The sequence below is a fragment of the Gobius niger genome, assembly GCF_951799975.1.
Source record: "Gobius niger genome assembly, chromosome: 7".
NCBI classification, from domain to species: domain Eukaryota; kingdom Metazoa; phylum Chordata; class Actinopteri; order Gobiiformes; family Gobiidae; genus Gobius; species Gobius niger.
The window spans coordinates 15,942,877-15,961,925 of record NC_136858.1 but is presented as its reverse complement, the minus strand read 5'-3'; the positions used below and the strand labels follow the sequence as shown (position 1 = coordinate 15,961,925).

The following is a 19,049-nucleotide window of genomic DNA, read 5'->3' as shown; positions in this document are numbered from 1 at the left end:
TCTAGTACAATAAAAAGCACTGTGTGATAAAACTAATAAAACATAGAGTAAACAAACAGCTAGCTTATGAGCTTAACACATTTGAGATCTACAAATGACTTCTTCTGAAACGCTGAAGAGGCACCAAGACCCCCCACTCCTGCAGCACAGTGGAAGCGTCACAAGAGGCGCTACAGGAGACAAAAAAAACGGACATACAAGGAGGTTTTCCGGGCAAGAGTCACATCTAAGCCACACATGCCTTCTGTCCCTACTATTGTTCTGGCTAATGGACGTTCACTGGAGAAAAAAAACAGTTATCTGCTGAGCTCTTCCGCCAAAAAAGGGAAAGACTGTTGTGGAGCAGAGGGAACTGCACAGGAGGAAGAGGAAGGAGGAGGTGGATGAGCTGACCAGTGCAGGACACCACGCTCTAAAACAGGAACAAACCGAACCAGGAGTCGCCGAACTCCAAAAACATGCTGGTCAGGTTGGCCCACAGTGATGGTGCGGCTCAGGACTAGCACCTGAACAGTATTTAGGTGTATGCTTGTACAATGACAAATAAAGCACCAACTTACTTACAGGGTACTTCGAAAAGTCCCTCAGTACATGAATTTGCGGGAAAGTAAATATACCATCTGCCTGGTGCCAATGCGTAAGTGCCACAAACTTCAAAAGACTTGACATTTTTATGATAACAAGTCTCTCAGACAACCGTTATTTTGCATTTAATATACAGTACCTTAGAGCTTGGAGAAATCGAAATGTGCATAAAGTGTCTGTCTACTAATTTGCTAACAGCAGATGCTACACAATCTTGGATGCTATAGCTACCTGAGAAAAGCTTGTGCGTGCTACTTGACTAACATGTTTTCAGCAACTCCACTCTACCCACCTTGGTACCAAAACAAATCAGTCAAATCTTGGTAACCCATGCAACAAAATAACTGAAATCCCGTTCATGGCACGTTGTAGTCGGAGGTTGGGTCGTGCGGTGACTGTGACTCCACCCCCCCACCACCTTTTTTATGCTAATTCCAGCGTGATGCGTGCGCGGAGTGGAGGGGGATCGCTGCACACAGTTTCTGCCTGTACGCGTCTGCCTGCTGCTGCCCTCACTCTACTTCACTCAATTTCCCCCCTCAAAAAAAAAGAAGAAAAAAAAAACGCTTGTAAACGGTCTCGACCTGTCTGTGAACTCCGCCAAGGCAGCGCGTTTTCTGCCGTGGCTCCACAATAATGCGTGCGCTCCCGTGAAACCGGCGGGAGCACTGTGACAGGCTGCGGGAGGTAACGGCATCACACGCACCGGAGGAGACCATGGGAGGTCAGATCACCAGGAATACCTTGTACGGTAAGCCAGAACATAAATGTATCACACGATGTCATGATGGAGGATTTGGGATGGGAAAGCGTGTTGCTGTCTGATGCAGCGTGCGCCCCGTGCGCTTCAGGCGGCGTGGGAGAAGTGGGTGTTCTGCAGGCAGCAATACATCACAAGTAGCTGCTTTAGCCAAGTCTCACTATGTTTTCTAAGTCACGACTGGTCTATATAAAGGTGTACATTAGCATTTAGCCTGGCTTTGAACAATCATTCTATAAGCCCACTGTTATTACGCACGGTGTTTGATGTTGAGACTTAATAGCTTAAACTTCTTGCAAGACAGTGGGCATCATCCAAGTGGAAACTTTGAAACTGCTTTCAGATTGCTGTATCATCACGATGTATGTTATAAAAATGTTGTACTTTTGATAACGATTTATTGAAGTAACGTAGCCTCAGGCCTAGACACAATGCGGCCCACACAAAACATGAATAACACGTCTAAATATCTATATATAGCCCATGAATTAAATCCCTGTTGTATTCTTCATAATTTTTTTGTTTCACTATTTACATTGTATTCATAATGCTGTGTAAAAGTAGGCTATGTGATGCTCACTTATAAGGGGATCTCACTAAATGACTGTCACTGTAACTATGAGAAAAGTTCAAACATTGGGGATAAAGTAAGCAGAAGAAAATCATACGAGTTTGAGTCATTTGTACCAAAGCAGAAGTTCTCGCTTGATTATTTATGTAGTTATACTCTGCTTTTGATTTTGGTTTACAACTTTAAAGCCCGGTGCCTTGAATTACCTTAGCAGTTGGTGCGGCAAGATGGCACAGTGGTTAGTTATCACATGTTCTCCCTGCATCTGTGAAAGTTTTGTTTGGGTGCTTTGGTTTCCCCTGTCACTAAAAACATGTGCAATAGGGTCCATTCTGGGACCAAGACTCTCACACAGAAAAAAGAAAAACTGTCTAATTGCCTAATGCCTGTATAAGAATATGAGCTAATTACACACTCATGCAAAACTCCACCACCCCCCAATATCTTTTAATAGCACCTTTATTTCAGCTATCATTAACCTTGACACACGGGCGGACATTTTGGCGTGACCCGCTGTGAAGTGTTGTTTAGTGCCCTCGCAGTCTTCAGTGTATTGGAATTCCTGGCTTCCTGACAAGAGCTGAACTGTAAATATACTGTACCTAATCCCTGTCATGTCCCACAGCCTATGTCCAGACCTCAGGCATTGCATCCATCCGGCCCTGTGGGCTTCACCATGGACATGCCATTCCTACAGGAACACATTGCAGGTCATTATGTAGAAGTGAAGCGGTTTGGGTTTGGGGCACTGTGATAGCGTCATGTGATTGGGCTAGTCTCAAGCTTTGTGTGTGGTGATTTTTGTCAAAGTTACGGTTCGATGTGATGTCTATATCACAAGAGGCACCACCATTTATCACAAGGCCACTGAGGTCTTCTGCCTGACCAAGATTTCCTCTAACAACCTAAAACAGAAACTCACTGTAACGTATGTGTGGAAAGAGTTATGTTGAAATGGTTTTGTGAAATATTGCAATATATTGTTATGTGTTTTTTCTCATATTTGTGCTTCTCAATTTGGCATAAATCTGGCTATTCTTTATCCAGTTTTTGGGTTAAGGAAACAGTGCAACCCTTGTTAACAAGATGATTCCACATATGAAAATTTGTATAAGAGTCATTAATGACATTTGATTTTTGGGACAGACAAACAGCGACTTTAAATATTGAAATGTTGTAGTGAGTTGATGAGTCATAGCCTAATGTTTAGTGTGCATTTTTGCCAGGTGTTTCGAAGTGTTATGTTTGGGAAATGTCCAAAATTGAGTAACTGGTCATAAAATAGTTGGTCTGCCACTGGCTATTTCTAATTTGATTACCGTTTACCGATAATAATTTCACCATCATTACTTTTTATCTGTGTAGTGTTGTTGTTATGTGCACAGTGGAGCCACTGTGCAGTCTGAATACAGAATGTGTGAAGCCGCATTCAATTGATTTGTTTTTTATATAGTCCATAATAGCATGATACGACCCCATTAATTGATCACTACCATTAGCTGATCATGTGACGTCTTTGCCCAGTGTAGAGAAGCTGATAACTGAGGTCAGCCCTAAACTAAAGCATGTTGCAGATGATACTGACCAGATCTCGTCTTTATTTATTTGTCATTGGCCGTTTGTAGAAGCCAAGTCTCCGCTGGTGCGCTGTGACGTTCGTTTTGGTACCTGCATTAGCCCAAAGGGACTCTGGTCTGTGTTAGCGTGGACCTCACTGGCAGACTTGTGCGACTTTGTAAACAGCGTGTGACAGCCAATGTGTTAGCCACAATGGTGTGTACAAGAGTGCCTGTTTGCAGCTCGTATTAGGGGTGGGGGGGGGGGAAGACACTCATATGCTAAACTTGACTTTATGTGGCGTATATTGTGTATTGTTGCTCGAATTACAGATGTCTTTCATTAAGCTAAATAGCTACTTTTAATGGCTTGTTTCTCTTATCTGGGAGACTGTCCGGTCGCCTGTGGGAGTGGGGTGTTAGCGAGTAGTTGGTGGTGATCAGAGCGTCCTTAGGGGCAGATGTTTGCAGCCGCTCTTCTTCTTTGGGTCACTTGTGTCATGTGAAGGTGCTATACAAATGATATTTCCTTCCCTATGTCCATATAGCTGTAAGAATATATATACTTGTAGTTTTAAAGCTCTTATATTCATTGAAGATACCTCCATCTGCTATTACTTATGTGTTCTTGAGAGCTGATGTAACAAGTGAATATCTCCATTGTGAGATGAATGAAATCTTATCCTCAAGTAGTAGTACTATGAGACATCACACTCTGTATTCATATGTGGTATGAGTCATGAATTGCAATGTCACTTGCCTAAACTAGTGTGCGATAGTTCATCAATCTTCCATGCACTTTTTATGCAGCATCTGGATGGGCCTGTTCCAGTAACTATGAACTTTTATTTTTTGCTATTTTTCTCATCTTCCAATATTGAATGGATTAAGCATAACCCAATTCACCGATGACCTCACTCTCAATGACCTTAGAGGAGTGTATTTCAGACAAACAGGAAACTCAGTGCTGGTCTAGTCACTGCGGAGGACAATCACTGGCCTGTAGTGTCTTCCTGAAGACCTCGCATTTCATCTGACATCATGGTCTCTGTATAGTTGGAGGATTTGTTATGACTTCATTAAAAGACCACTGTTGTCCAGGGAGTACAATAGCGCATTGTTCTCCGGCGACAAAACCAAGAGGAGAGCTCAGCAAACACACTGCAGCGAGTCCAGAGCACTTGGCTGGCTGGAGCCGAGGATGGGAAGATTCCTGCGAGGGGGTGGGTTGATTGTTTACTGCTTCTCCAAGGTCATCCCTGAACTTGAGCTTGCACCTTAAAATGGCAAAGGCGGCTGCGGCAGAGAGATAATGCTGAGAAGCTAAATGATCACGGTTAGTGAGGATGACAGCTCTAATTGATTTGTTCTCAGAGGTATGTGTTGACCTCCTGAACCACCAAGGTCACTCCACCCAGACAGGAGAGGGATCTGCCTGTCAGTTGTGTGTGGTCGGGCTTAACACATTTTGACGACAGTGCAAAGCCCAAAGTGATTTCAAAACCCCACACTATGTTGTGTTTGTTAGTACAATATTTTTGATCGGAAGTGTATCTTGTTCAAAGTTACTTTTAGTTGGAAGGGGCGATACTGGTGAGTTTTGATTCAATCCGATACCAAGTAATCCTCAGGCTAGCTTCGCAAATCGTGATATCAATGCATTTAAATGTAAATTGCATTGAAATAATGGGAAATTACCAAGGCCACAATCTCTAATGCTGCTCATCTGCATAGGCTGATTGATACAGATTAACCTCTTAACCCCTGCCTGAACATTTTCTCCAGTTTGGCTTTACCTAAATCTAAAGCTTCTTGAAAAAAGCGTTAAAATACCGACAAAAAAAAGGGGACGAAAATGTAACAAAAATGTGGTAAAAACATGACAAAAAAGCGATGGAAAAAGTGGCAAAAATGTGACAAAAACGCAACAAAGAACGCCACAAAAGTGCAATGGAAAAAATAACGCGAGAAAACCAATTTGTTTAGATCCGTTTTGTTGGTCTTAGCTTTCAAATGAGACGTTACACTGGCCTGTAGTTCTCCAGTCACAAAACTTTTAGATTTGGGTAAGGTCGGCCGAACTGGAGAAAATGCACTTAGTTAAGGCAGAGGTTAAGAGTTAAAAAAAAAATTCAACAAATTTCAGATCTAACAGATACAAGTTGTAGAGTAATTCAATTATTGATGTTTAGACGAGTGTCAGTACTTTTCATATTGGCTCGAGTATCAAAATACTGATACCTGTTCATTTTTCACTTGCCTATTTACTTGCATATTTACACTGACTGAACACAATCACATTTTGTGACTACTTTTAGCACTAATAGCAACTCTACACTGATAACAAACAATACTTGATACACACACGGTGTTTGCTGCATACAGAGAATTAGCATATAAAACATAGCTGTACAAACAAGGCATTTTCACAGGTTGCTTCTTTGTTGTTATGATCCACATCTCTTTTAGTTTGAGACTTGTTTCTGCTTTCCTTAACACAGCAGATATGATTTTTTGATAAAACTGTAGAAAATCTCCAACCTGTGTCCTCGTATCGCAAGCGTGAATTAATGGAGCAGATTATTTCAGAGAAGGAAATGTAGCGTGAAACCTCAGTGAAATCCTCATTTGAACCCAGTGTAACTTTTTAGGCGTGGTTCATATGTCTAATATAATAAAGGCTTATGGTTAATGCATGGAATATCAAGCTTGTTTACTCTAGACTTGATATCCCTGCCTTGTATGAATCATCAGAGGTCTGGCTCAAAACGAATAAAAACATCATGTGAGGAGCGCCTCCAAATCAGCAGCAGCGGGATAGAGGGATGCGTTGGCTCGGATAGGGACTTATATGTGGAGCCTTTTTCCCAAAGATTCCTGAAGTAAATCCGTCATCAATCCGCACCCCGCACTGACAGACGTGATGAGGAGATATTTATCAGGAGTGTGTTCTTAGAAGTAGGGCGAGCCGTATTTCACAGTTTCTCAGGGGAGGAGTAAATAAAACTGTGGTGATTAGCATGAGTCACATGAGTCCTGTGGCTTATTTTTGCAACTTCTGTCATTTCCAGCAGCAGCAGCAGCAGCAGTTGTGCCTGGGCAAACCCTTTCTCACTCCCACACTGATCTCTGCCAGTCAGCCTCAGGGCATGTGTGGCTACAGAAGGAAAGTCATCTCCACCAGTCAAGCCTGAAGATTGAAGTTTCATTACAGCATGAATTCTAGAGCCTTACTTATATTTTTTTCTGCTCAACCTTTACCGCAACCAAATGAAGACTTTCTATTGCAGAGCTATTAAACAAGTGTAATGTGCTGTTTACTGCCACTGTGCCTCATTTGCCTCTCAATCTTCAATTGTGTTCCTGTAATGCTGCATCACAGGCCAATTCAAATACAATTTTTAAAAACAAAAAGTAAAGTGAGGCCCATTTGACTAACTTTTCACAGCTGCAGTTTTCCTTTCATCTACTTGAGTGATCTTTGAAATAAATGTATTTTGGCTTGGAGCTGGTCTTTTGATAACAGGTGCATAAACTTGCTTGTACCTTTGATGAAAGTTTGAATGTGACCTGGCCTTTTTCTGCTCTCATGTGACCCGACACGTCGTGCAGATTCTATGAACGGCCCGTTCCCTTCCACGATGCACCGGTGCCACCGCAAGCCCAAGCGTTGCCTGCCCCTCCAGCCGCGCGGCCAGTCGTCCTTCCCTCTGCTCTTCCACCCGAGCGCCAAGGGCTCCCAGATCGTCATGGACCTGTCCCAGAGAACGGTGAAGAGACAGGCCAGCTTCTGCAACGCCATCACGTTCAGCAACAGGCCCATCGCTGTGTACGAGCAAGTCCGACTAAAGGTAAAACCATATCTAAATTTACCAACGTTTGCAGTCGCTTTGCAATTTAGTCCTGTTGCACTTTTATGAGTCACTTAAAAGCAGACATAAAGGTATTAAAGTCTTAAAGGTATGTGCTAAGAGGCTGGGAACTTTCTGAACAGTGTGAAAACAAAACAAATCAACTTCTCACTCTCCTCCCGTCTGTTCCTGTGTGGGCCAAACCTGCAGCTTTGGACAAGTTTCCACTTCACTATCAGCCCATCTATGTCTGCATGTATGAGAGCCCGGGCCAAGCACTGCCATGTGAGCAATGCTCTTTATCGGGTATGGCAAATGCAAAGTCAATAGAGCTTTGAAATGAGACAACAAATGGAGGGCAGGTGATAAACATACAGTATGATCTGTTTTGGAACTGACACTAACCCCTTTCTTCTCTTCATACCAGGTCTTTATAAATAAAACCAAAAAACAGCAGCGACAACAAGCTATGTGGAATCAGTGCTCAAGTCCAGCTTTGTTAAAATGTCAGAAAAGGTTGTCTACATTTTTTTCGAAGAGTATTTCCTGAGGAGTGCGTGCCGATAGACAACAGTCCATGTGTCCCTTGTTTCTGGCTGGGGGGGTCTAGCCTTCCAGTGCTTAAGAAAACAAAATGTTTTTTTGTTATTCAAATATTCTTTTTCTTTTATAGGACTCCAGTGACAAAAAGTCCCTTCTTAAGGGGCAAGTAAGAACTATTTTTGTATTGTAGACTTTATTGTGTTCATAGTAGATTTTTTTCATTATATTTAACTGTATTTGACTCATCCTTCAACCAGTGCCTTAGTGCAAGCAATCAGGAGCAATGGACAACTACAGCATGGCAATCATGGACCCTACCCCAGATCTTGAGCACAGATCTTGGTCTGGACTACCATGCTGGAGTATGTTTTGAATTGATGTTCAAAATCTCAGACCCTAAAGGAAAGTCAGACACGAGAAGATTCAAAATCCGGACAAAGCAAAGCCCCACCTGGAATATACTAGTAATTCTGTCCCTCACCCATCAGAGTGACTAGTACGCACTCATATCAAATGTGCTATTCACATGAGAACACGAACAACATCCATTGGCGTTTTCCCATCCTAGCTCATTTTGACATGTAATTTCTCGATGAAAGTTTCAAAAGAAGTAAAGCCTCATCCATATTTATCACCATCCCCCGCAGATCACTAAGAAGCAGTGCTGCTGGAGTGGGGCGCTGCGTCTGGGTTTCACTTCAAAGGACCCCTCGCGGATCAACCCGGACAGCCTGCCCAAGTATGCCTGTCCCGACTTGGTCTTGCAGAGCGGCTTCTGGGCCAAGGCTCTGCCAGAGGAGCTCTCCAACGAAGGCACCGTCGTCTCCTTCTGGGTGGACAAGAAGGGCCGCGTGTTCTACCGGGTCAACCAGTCCAGCCCCATGCTTTTCTTCAGCGGCGTGCACATGTCCGAACCGCTGTGGGCTCTCATCGACGTCTACGGCCTCACCAGAGGGGTCCAGCTGCTCGGTGAGTCCAGAAACCGCACAGCATCTGACACAATTTAAAGTAAAGTGTTTAAAGTAAGTGGCTCTGCGGTGGATGTTACCTCAACACAACAGCTGCTCCTCTAATTTTCCCCCAAATCAGCAAAATGCCGCAGTGGAAAAGATGTTGGGAGATAAGTTGGAATTGTATAGTTACTATCAAAGAGATCTCCCACTACAGGGAATTTCAGCACGGTGGAAAGTAAGTCCCATTCCATTGAAAGTCGTTAGATCAAAGTACAGTGGCGCATTTATGCAACACAGTGTTTTAAGTAGGTCTATTTTTGCATCAGAAAGTCTTCAACTTTAGGTACTGTGGTTTTGACTTTTGTTGTTATGCAATTTTGAATACCAAAGTAGAATTGTGCAATACTACAACATGTAACAATATCTCTACTCAGGTAAATGAAAGACAGCTGTTTGACAGTGGCATTTGTATGTACTCGTAATCATTGCTCAGAAAGATAACTGTAAAAACACGGCCCTTGAGAGTTCACGTTTATGTGAAGAAATCAGTGACTCATTGTTTAAGCTGCTCCAGACGTTAGCATGCTACCGGTGAGCATTTAGCCTCAACAGCTCAGCTCTGACCTCTCCAGGAGAAAGCCCTGAACCACACTTCAAACATCTAGCCTTGGATACAACATGTGACAGAGGTCAGAGCTGAGCTGTTACTGTAGTATTTCCTCAGTGTTCGGAGATGTGAGCCACACATGTGTTTATCGTGGTTGAAGCTAAATGCTAACCGGTGGCATGCTAACGGCTTGAGCAGCTTAAACATTGACTCAGTCTGAGACTCTGTTGACATGACAATCTGTAAAATTCATAGATAAAAGTTTTCTGTTTCCTCTTTGATGTGTTAATTTAGTCTGAGGAGTGAAGCAGATCTTTAGTAAATCCTGCTGTAGCTCGACATACAGCGTTGCTACGTCTGTGCCACATTTCCTGGTTATATCACATGAACGTGCACTCTCTGGGGCTGTGTTTTAGCTGTTTTCTTCTTGAGCAATGATTACGAGTACATCAAAATGCCACTGTCAATCAGTTGTCTTTCCTTTTCATCCTGAGTAGAGATATTGCTTCATGTTGTAGTACTACACTATTCCACTATTCGGCGGCACGGTAGCGCAGCGGTTAGTGCTCTCGCTTCACAGCTAGAAGGTCCGGGTTCGATTCCCACCAGGGACGGGGCCTTTCTGTGTGGAGTTTGCATGTTCTCCCCGTGTCTGCGTAGGTTTCCTCCGGGCACTCCGGTTTCCCCTACCACTAAAAACATGCACAATAGGCCAGGATGAATGATGTGTGTGAGTGGTTGTATGGTGGTGGTCAGAGGGTCCGTTGGCGCAGACGTGTGTAGTCGCGAAAGCGCCTTTGACAGTCTCCCCCAGGGGAAACTGAAGCTACAAACGTAGCTTTCCACCACTGAGTATGGAGTGAATGTACAATTGTCTCATGTAAAGCGCTTTGTGACTATATGTCTGTGAAAGGCGCTATATAAATAAAGATCTTCTTCTTCTTCTTCTATTCTACTTCGGTATTCAAAATGGCCACTGGAACTATGCGTGATAAACAAGGTCCAAACCGTGACTATTTTAGCGATATTAAATAATCTTCAAGTGATGAGGCAAACATTGGAGGATTATTAATTTGCAGCCTCCTTCAGTGAGGAAGGTATGATGTTCATGACCGATCGGCTCTATTTTAAATATTTCAGTAAATATTCCCAGAACTCCCCCAAACGAACACAAGAATCATCCCAATTATGGAGCAGGCGATACAAGGGAAAGCCAAAAGTTGCAGCCTCTTTTTATTAATTGCGGCACAACATTTTATTCACACATTTTTATAACACATTTCAAAGCATAAAAATCCCATTGTAATTTTAGATTATTTAAATCAAAAGGTGTGCCTTTTATCGATCGCATCAAGTGTCTGGTGTTATTAAAATTTGACATTTCAAAGAGCCAGTCTTTAGAACATCTCTTTTTAAATTAACAAATCCAAAAGATTCAGCTCCCAGAAAAGACCTATAAATCTCATCACTAGAAAGGCCTAATTTTATCCTGTTTAATTGAATAAACAGTTATTCTGTATCTACCATAAATTAGCTTTTGTCAAAACTCTATCTTCATGTAAGGCATATAATTTGTCCAAACAAAAGACATGTCTTTAAAGTGAACATGCAGGCAGGCATCCTCGCGGCTCCCTCAGCGCTTATTTATAACAATTTCCAAGAACGGCCTTGGCTCCACGCGAAGAATAGAGTCTTGTCAGCGCGGTTAATATAAATAGAGGAGTCGTCCGCGGTGTGCAGATAGGGCCATTTAACCTCATTTCTCGCGGTGCGGCTGACAGTGAGAAGCGTGCTATCTGGCGACGGGACGGCCGGTATCCAGTGTTAAAGTGCCACTATCTAGGGTGCAGTGGCCCTTGGGTGCTGATGGCTCTCGCTGTAGTACAGAGAGGGATGGAAGACAATGCGAGGGATGATGTCAGCTGAGACGCGTCCTGGCTGCGCTCCCTCTTGGGCAATCAAACCCGAGGAATGTCTCGCGCTGTTTAGGCCAAGTCCCGGAGTCTACTGTGGTGCATGGATGTTGCAATGTGGAATTTTATCTTATTGTTGTATGAGTTTATGGAATGAATGACAGGACTGCACTTGGCTTTTCTAATGTTTTTTTGTAGTTGAGGAAATTTTGTTTTGCCCCCTTATAGTACAATATATTCAAAGATATTTGTAGAAAAAGTTGTGCCAAAAAAATTGTAACTCAATCCTGACTTTTCATCTCTCTGCCGAAATTGTAATCCCTCTTTATCATGTTAACTTTCCAATCTCTCTGCAAACCAGTGCATAATTGCTGCTTTCTGTACAACTAAACACCCTTCACATCAGCGCCGCCTATTAGCATGCAAATCTCCCTTTTGTACACAGACGCCCTCCTCTCTCTTTGTCAAACACGGCACATGCTCCGCTCTTATCAGCCACTCCAGCGTTTCTGCGTGACAGCGGGAGATTACTCGACTTCACGAGAAAAATCAACATTAGCATCATTACGGCAGATTTTATAATTGCTCTCGTTTAGACTGGCAGGTTCTAAATCCTTCTGCTCCTCCATGGGGTTTCTCACATCGATCACCTTTATCCCCATCATTGAAGGCTTAAAGACAAGAGCCGGGCCCTCCAGTCAGCCGAAGGAGTGCTTGGTTATCAGCTTTTCCCACAGTCGCTAGAGCAGGCTGTATCTCGTAAGAGGCCTATTGTCTTGGCATGGCTCCACAAGCCCTAAAAACTGGGATTGGTAATAGGCATTGTCAGCTCTTAGATTTGTTTTCACTTGTGTTTTAGCTTAAATACATAAGACCTACCTGTCAAACTGTTTGTCTCTGTCAGCCAATACTTTGTCTTTGAAGGACAACAGTTACAGCTTAAGCAATTCAGGTGAATGCGTTCTCTCCCTCCTCAGCAGCAGAACCACTAGCCCCATCATCCTCCCATTTTCCTAAAAGATCTATTGTACTCTCCCTTCAATGCACCGCTGGCATCTTTACCTGACAGGGTCCAGTTACCAAAGTTTTGCAAAAACATATTCCTCATGAGATAATCATCACAAACTCCTATCTCTTATCTATAAACAATGGAATTATTGTGCCAAAATAGCGTGCTACGTGCCAATAGATACAGACACGTCATACTAGGGGGAGTGGTCTAGTGAAGGGTACATTATGGGACTCATTAGTTTTTCACTCTTTTTAGACATTTTCTTGCACAATAAAGTCAAGTCAAAATATGGTCATTCTGAATGCTTTTTCACAGCAGATTGTCCACTACAAGTGAAAAACGTTAGCATTAGCATGAAGGTAACGTTAGCATCATGGCTAGCATGAGAGAACCGTTTATTCTAAGGCTGATGCCGTTTTGGGGCCAATTTTTATTGGCCGATGCCGATATGCTTGGCCGATATTTTTCCAAATTTAATTATAATACTGTAAAAACATAAATACTTGGTGATTCAATCATAGTTTCTGTCCCAGCTTTGTCATTAGCATGCTGTTAGCGGCCTTTTGCACAGCGATCAGAATCAGAATAAGAATAGTATTTATTGCCATTGTTTGTGAACAGGTTCACAAACTAGGAATTTTTCTCGGTAAAATCGTGCAACATAAAACATATAACACAGAATTTAGATAGAAGTAAGCTATAAAAGCTTATTTACTTACTAAAATAAGTAAATAAATAAATAAAAAGTTAAATATGATTTTACTTTTGTGTTAACCCAGGGCCTTATGTATCATAAATACAAAGTGTTGGTAAAACTAACCCAAAGAAAAAATTCTCCAGATTCTGTACTTCAAAATGAGCATTCTCTATCACTTATCAAAAAAAAGTGGTAAAGCTACTTGTCTTTCAAAGACACTTGACTGAAATGCGACTTTTGGGGAATTTCAACAAGGAGAATTAGTGGCCAAGATGAAATTTCAAAGAAAATCACTTGAGTTTTGTACTTATTAATACTGTACTAAACTGTATTAACCCAAATTGTGTTAAGCATGTTCAGAACAAATAGATAATACATCTAAAATGTTCAACGTATGTTGAAATGTAGAAAGTCTTTGGCGAGCTACCTACTTAGCTACTGGTTGGAGATCCCTGGCCTAATATATCAGTCAACCTCATAGTATTCACAGTTAAATCTTCTATGGAATCTTCTATAGAATTGTATTTAAGAAATGCTTTGACAAGTTAAATCCTAACGTGCTCATCTGGCAAACTTTTTACATTCAGAAAAATCACAGTTATATGTTTCAATGTATTATTAAATGTAGTATTTGTATTGTACACTGGTTGGATGGCTGGTGTAAGCTGTCCCTGGTTGTTGCTGAAGTCATTCCACGTCGTCTAAAGAAACAGAACATTTATTCCCCTTCAGTTTCCCGTCTATAATGCTATGTTTTTATGTCGTCTTTTTGCCATGAGATGTGAATGATAAAGAGTAGCCAATTTCACCTGCTGTGGATTGTTGTTGTTTTTTCTCGCACAATTGGTCCAGGTGGGAATTTTGTAGCACCGAGGTTGTTTTTCTTCTCCTCTCAGCTGCTAAATGAAGCGTGGCTGATTGTTGTAAGTAAACCCAGTTGCATTGTGCATACATGACCTTGATCTGCCTTTTGAGGGAAGGAAAAAGAAGTGAAAATTAGTTTTTTGATGAGGGCACATGGCTGTCAAACTTTAATGTGGTTCACAAGCAGTTACAGGGACTTCAAGTACATGCTTTGAAACTTTATTTAAATTCATATATCAATGATATAATCATAGGTAATGTGCTGTTTGAAAAGTTGAATATTGATAGCAGTGTGCTGTTTGCATGTTGCATGGATTTTGTCTGGGTAATCTGGTTTCCCCCACCATCTCAAACATGCCTTATAGGCTGTCCTCAACAATTGCACCAAAGGGCCATTACTATTACACTAGTTGGTATATAATATGTCAGAGAGGCATCAACAAAATGTCCAACTGGGAAAAACATGCAGCTGTACTTGGAGAACAATTGGGCACTGGTACTTTAATTGAGTATTAAATACGCCATTTTTTGCTTACTATTTACTATGTCAACACACTACTTTTCAATTGCTTCCTCTTGAAATAGCCATATTGCTCTCCATGATGTCTTATAAGGAATTTCCTCAAGAGCCGGCTTGTTTCCGAGCTAAGCCGTTATCAAGGGAGTGCGGTCGGGCCGCCATGCGAGGGGTCAGAGGTGAGAACAAGATCTGCGCGACTGCTTGAAAGCCGAGATGGTCTTACGTAAGAGGAAGCAAAAGGAATCCGAGAGAATCAAACTTAGCTCGGGGGTTTTGCGCTGTCCGACAATGCAGCCTTTGCTGTTAAGAAAGACCCCTTACATCACTCGGTTTGTCCTGTGCTCTAGCCACTATCAATAAGGACTGGAGTGCTTTGTGCGCTAAGCTACTGTGGACAGGCTATGAGATAAGAGATCGTTCAGGACGTTGGAGTAGAGGTGTCCTATGTGGTTGAGGAAAGGATGTCAAATGATGCCACATGACTTCTCCCCCATTGTGAGTTTTGTATAAGACGCTGGTTCCATGCTGGGAACAGATAGTATTTATTTTATATTATTGAAATTCATTCATGTCAAGCCAGTCCCAGCAACTATCACTGTTCATTCTTAATCTCACCTGTGTCCAGCACTCATGTGAGTGACTGAATGAGCTACACTGCCTGACCAAAACTCTCTAAATAAGCTTTGATTACAGCATCATCTTGTATTGATGATGGGAGAATGTGACCACTGTGTAAAGCTCTCTCCAGCACATCTCCAAGATTATTAATGTGGTTCAGATCTGGACTCTGTGAGCATGGTAAATCCTGGCATTGTCATCTTTGAATACTGTATGTACGTGCCATTAGGAAAGAAGAAGAAATCCATTGATGGATTAACCTGGTCATTCAGGATGTTCAGATTGTCAGCTGATCTCATTCTTTGGAGCACATACTGTTTGGCTGAACCGAGTCCTGACCACCTGCAGCAACCCCAGATCAGAACAGCTAGTTACACCTCAGTGGCGACTTTTGTTTTTGCTCTGGCATTCAGGCACATCTGTAACGTCTTAAGCTCCAAAACAGCATCATGTCTTTTGTACACAGGTAGCACTCTTCGAAAACACTGCTTCCTAATGGCGTGTTATCTTAAATGAATCAAGAATCCGGTCACAAACTGCCAACTTTGTGAGTTTGTTTCCCCAGCCGCCCAACACTTAAGGGAGTCCTATCTTTTCACCGTCTGAAGGAAGTATTGGTGAAACGGTCGGCTCCGTTTACACATGTACTCTTAAAACTCCAGCAGTGTTTGTTTATGGGCCCCATCCTCCGGGGACCACCCGCCTCTCCACAGTCACACAGGTATGATGGATTCCTTCCCAGTTAGATAAGCCAGGCGAATCAAAGGCATCTTTTTGATAGATGTGAGATGCTCTGTCGGGAGTTTGTTTACCGGGGCTAGATGAGTCACTTAATCACTGACAGGGCGCTAGTGATCCGTGCGACCGGCTTCGGCTAACATCATCTGCAACCTGCCTCTCTCAAGTCATTAGAGAGAAAAGGATCCAAGATGGCTGCCAGGCGCTCAGGTGATTAACAGGGGAGCGCCGGCATCTGTCATCTTTGTACACTGTGTTGGGACACATTAGGCGTGTAAGAGGGTTACAGAAAAGGGTTAAGATAGTCTTGCATAGCGTTTATGGCAGGGTAAAGTTGCGAGAGCTGAGCCATCACTCTCTTGAGGTTAAGTCTGTGAAAGATCGAGCACATTGTTGTCAGCGGGAGTGTGATATGAATTCACGTTTGGAACTGGATTCTGTCCCAGGTCATTATGAAGTCATTAAGCCAAATGAAAGCTGGCACCTTCCCAAAACATCCTCTAGTCACATGCAAACGGGGAGGGTAACCAAATCGGACTTGTGAAACGTTGTAGTTTTTGAGAACAATTTAGAAATGATAGAAGTTGTGGAATTTTGAAAGGTTGTTGAAATGAGTCATAGATGTAGCACAGTACCATCACCCTCAATGATCGGCTCTGAATCACCGAGTCAGCTAGAACAGGGAGAGAGCAGGAATGCAAGCTAGATCTTGAGCTAGACTTTGTTATCGTAAGGATCTCAAATGGGAAAATTGTTCATGCTATGAAAATAATTAGTAGTTGACACAAACAGTTTGTCATTATGTGGCGAAAATCGTTTCTGGAAAATTTCTTGAGTCGTTCAACTTAGATACCAAATGAAAGTACTTCTCCACTAACATGCACATAGATGTACTGATTACTTAAAAATCCTGCTCACAAAAATGCTGACCATTGTGGTGGCTTTCCTTTCTTTGTGTCTATTTGGGTGCGCGTTCCCTCACTCGCTCAGCTCAGGCGCTAACGCCGGCCTGCTACACTCACACCTATTGTTTCACCTGTCAGCGCAGATTATGTGCACTAACTGTGGGCTGCGTTTGTGGATACAGAGAAGTTGAAATTCAAAGAGGTGAAAACGGGGCAGATCCATGCTCTGAGGGGAGATAAGCAGCTTGGTGCCAGAATATTGCTGAGTGTGTGTATTTAAAGTTGCAACATGGTAACATAAGGTAGACTTTTTGTTGTTCATTAATATCCCTTTTTGGTTATGGACAGATTGACAAATTATCCGAGACACCAATGCTGCGTGCAACCTTTCAAGGTTGTAACTTTATAATAATTATTTGAATGTGCAATCATTTGCTTGTTCCCATTTAACCATGACAGAGAGGCAGTGGCACAGTGGGCTGAGTGTGCTCATCTGAGGGAAACCAGTAGTTTAAAGCAGTACCAAGTAACTTGTTTACCTTAATAAATCCTTTTCGTAGGCCCTCTGGGGGTAATACAAGTGTTAATGGGATGATTGGGGGGTCTTTCATCTCTCCCTGGTGTCTCTGGCCAGGAAACCACAATTGCAACTTGACTGCCACCGGGTTGGAGCCACCAATACACACTAATGAAATCACGAAGAAGAAGCTAACAGGCTAACGGACAAAGCTAACTGCGGGATAGAGCCACTTAAACAGTTACAGCCATGTTTGAGTGAAAAGAAATTCTGTAATTGGATGTACAATATCCCTCCTTGTCTAGTAAATCCTATGCTGACAGAAAGTGTAGTATTTACTCTCACGGACAATTAATGAGTAAAAAAATGCAACAACTTTAACTACAAATGTATGTTCCCACCAACCTAACAACAAGATGCAAGCCAGCACAGTCCTTGGTGCTAAATTGTCCTTTCCATTTACAAAAACAGTATATAAACCACATATACTAGATAAGTCACGATAATGCCTGATAGCTCTACTTCTAATTTTGCAAAGTCCTAAATCCTGAACTTTTGGAATACTTTGTACTCTATAAACAAGAGTAATCATCTGACAGTTTGAAGGGAAAATGCACCAAGTTTGGCTGGAACAGTACAGAGAAATCGCTGTGTACACTGGGATTTGGCTCGGATATTCAATCCGATCTGCTCTTCTTTAATTTTGATGGATGCGTACGAGAAGCACTTGATTACGCTGCCTGCGGTACCGATAATGGGTGTTGTAATAATGCTGTTCGTGTCCATTGCTTACGGCCGGATCCTCCAAAAACAATAAGCTGGAAACACGGCGGTGGTAATAACAATATGCAAAGTCATCTGTCAAAAGTCAGTCGGCAGCCAACGGCGAACAACAGTCTGGGAGGGAGAGGAAAGACGCTTAACATCTCCTTATTCAACAACATTGTCAGTTACTGGATCATTATGGCCAAATTGCACTCAAAGCATGAATGTTTTGTAGGCAATCTCTCCCGTTAGGTTTATTATCATCAAAATAATCACTCTTTCAGAATAACTGGGTTTGAAATGCTCGGGACTAGACATGTAAACCTTGTTGAAGCAGCATTAGGATAAAATCAGAAGAGTAGTGGGATACTGTGTGCACCTCTCCTATTTTGGAAACCTCTGCGCTGAAATGTTCCGGTCAAAATCATTGGAGGGGAGCTGATACCTTTTTGGGTCAAAATATGGCAGAGAGGTGATTGTGTCAGGATAAAGTTAGAGTCTTTTGCGAGATGTCCAAATAGGTGCAATAGGTGCAGTGTTCGTTTGGCATGCCAGGGTTCCTTCTTGTTCAGGGATGCGGGTGAGACTTTGCGCAGCGGTCACACTCTCTCGCATCATCAATACAAGATCTGGGGGAAGAATGAATTTATCACTGGACAGAAGCTTATTGAATGTCCAACGGGATAATGGAGTGTGTGACCTTTTTCTTTTCTTTTTGATCGGACAGTGTATCTAAGCAGCACAGTGCTTGAGTAATGCAGCATTGAAGACTGTGTCGAAAAAGATTGGGGAGCTAAAACTTTGCAGTAAATTATGTGTCTTTGTGACTGCCAGACTGTCTGTGTGCTTTATTTGTCATAGTGCAACTGTACAACGAATAGGGTAGCACATGGAGAAGACCTAGCTGGCTGCAGTGCCTCCTGGGTTTGTCCCTGTTTCAGAGCGTGGTGTCCTGCACTGATCAGATCCACCTCCTCTTCATCCTGCAGCTCCCTCTGCTCCAGTCTTTCAACATCTTCTGGGAAGAGCTTAGTAGTTAATTTGTTTTATTCTCCAGTGAACCATTAGCCAGAG

The 19,049-nt window shown here is 42.5% G+C and overlaps 1 protein-coding gene across 1 annotated transcript in view; it reads left to right on the top strand.

Annotated features, from left to right (window-relative positions):
* Nucleotides 1-1,203: 1,203 nt before the first annotated feature.
* LOC306965786 (E3 ubiquitin-protein ligase NEURL1-like) overlaps nucleotides 1,204-19,049 on the top strand; it is a 36,200-nt gene continuing 18,354 nt past the window's right edge. The window contains exons 1-3 of the mRNA XM_079560342.1: nucleotides 1,204-1,336; nucleotides 7,085-7,323; nucleotides 8,514-8,835. Of these exons, the coding sequence (XP_079416468.1) occupies nucleotides 1,303-1,336; nucleotides 7,085-7,323; nucleotides 8,514-8,835 (595 nt within the window). The 5' untranslated portion in view covers nucleotides 1,204-1,302. The remainder of the gene's footprint in view (nucleotides 1,337-7,084; nucleotides 7,324-8,513; nucleotides 8,836-19,049) is intronic.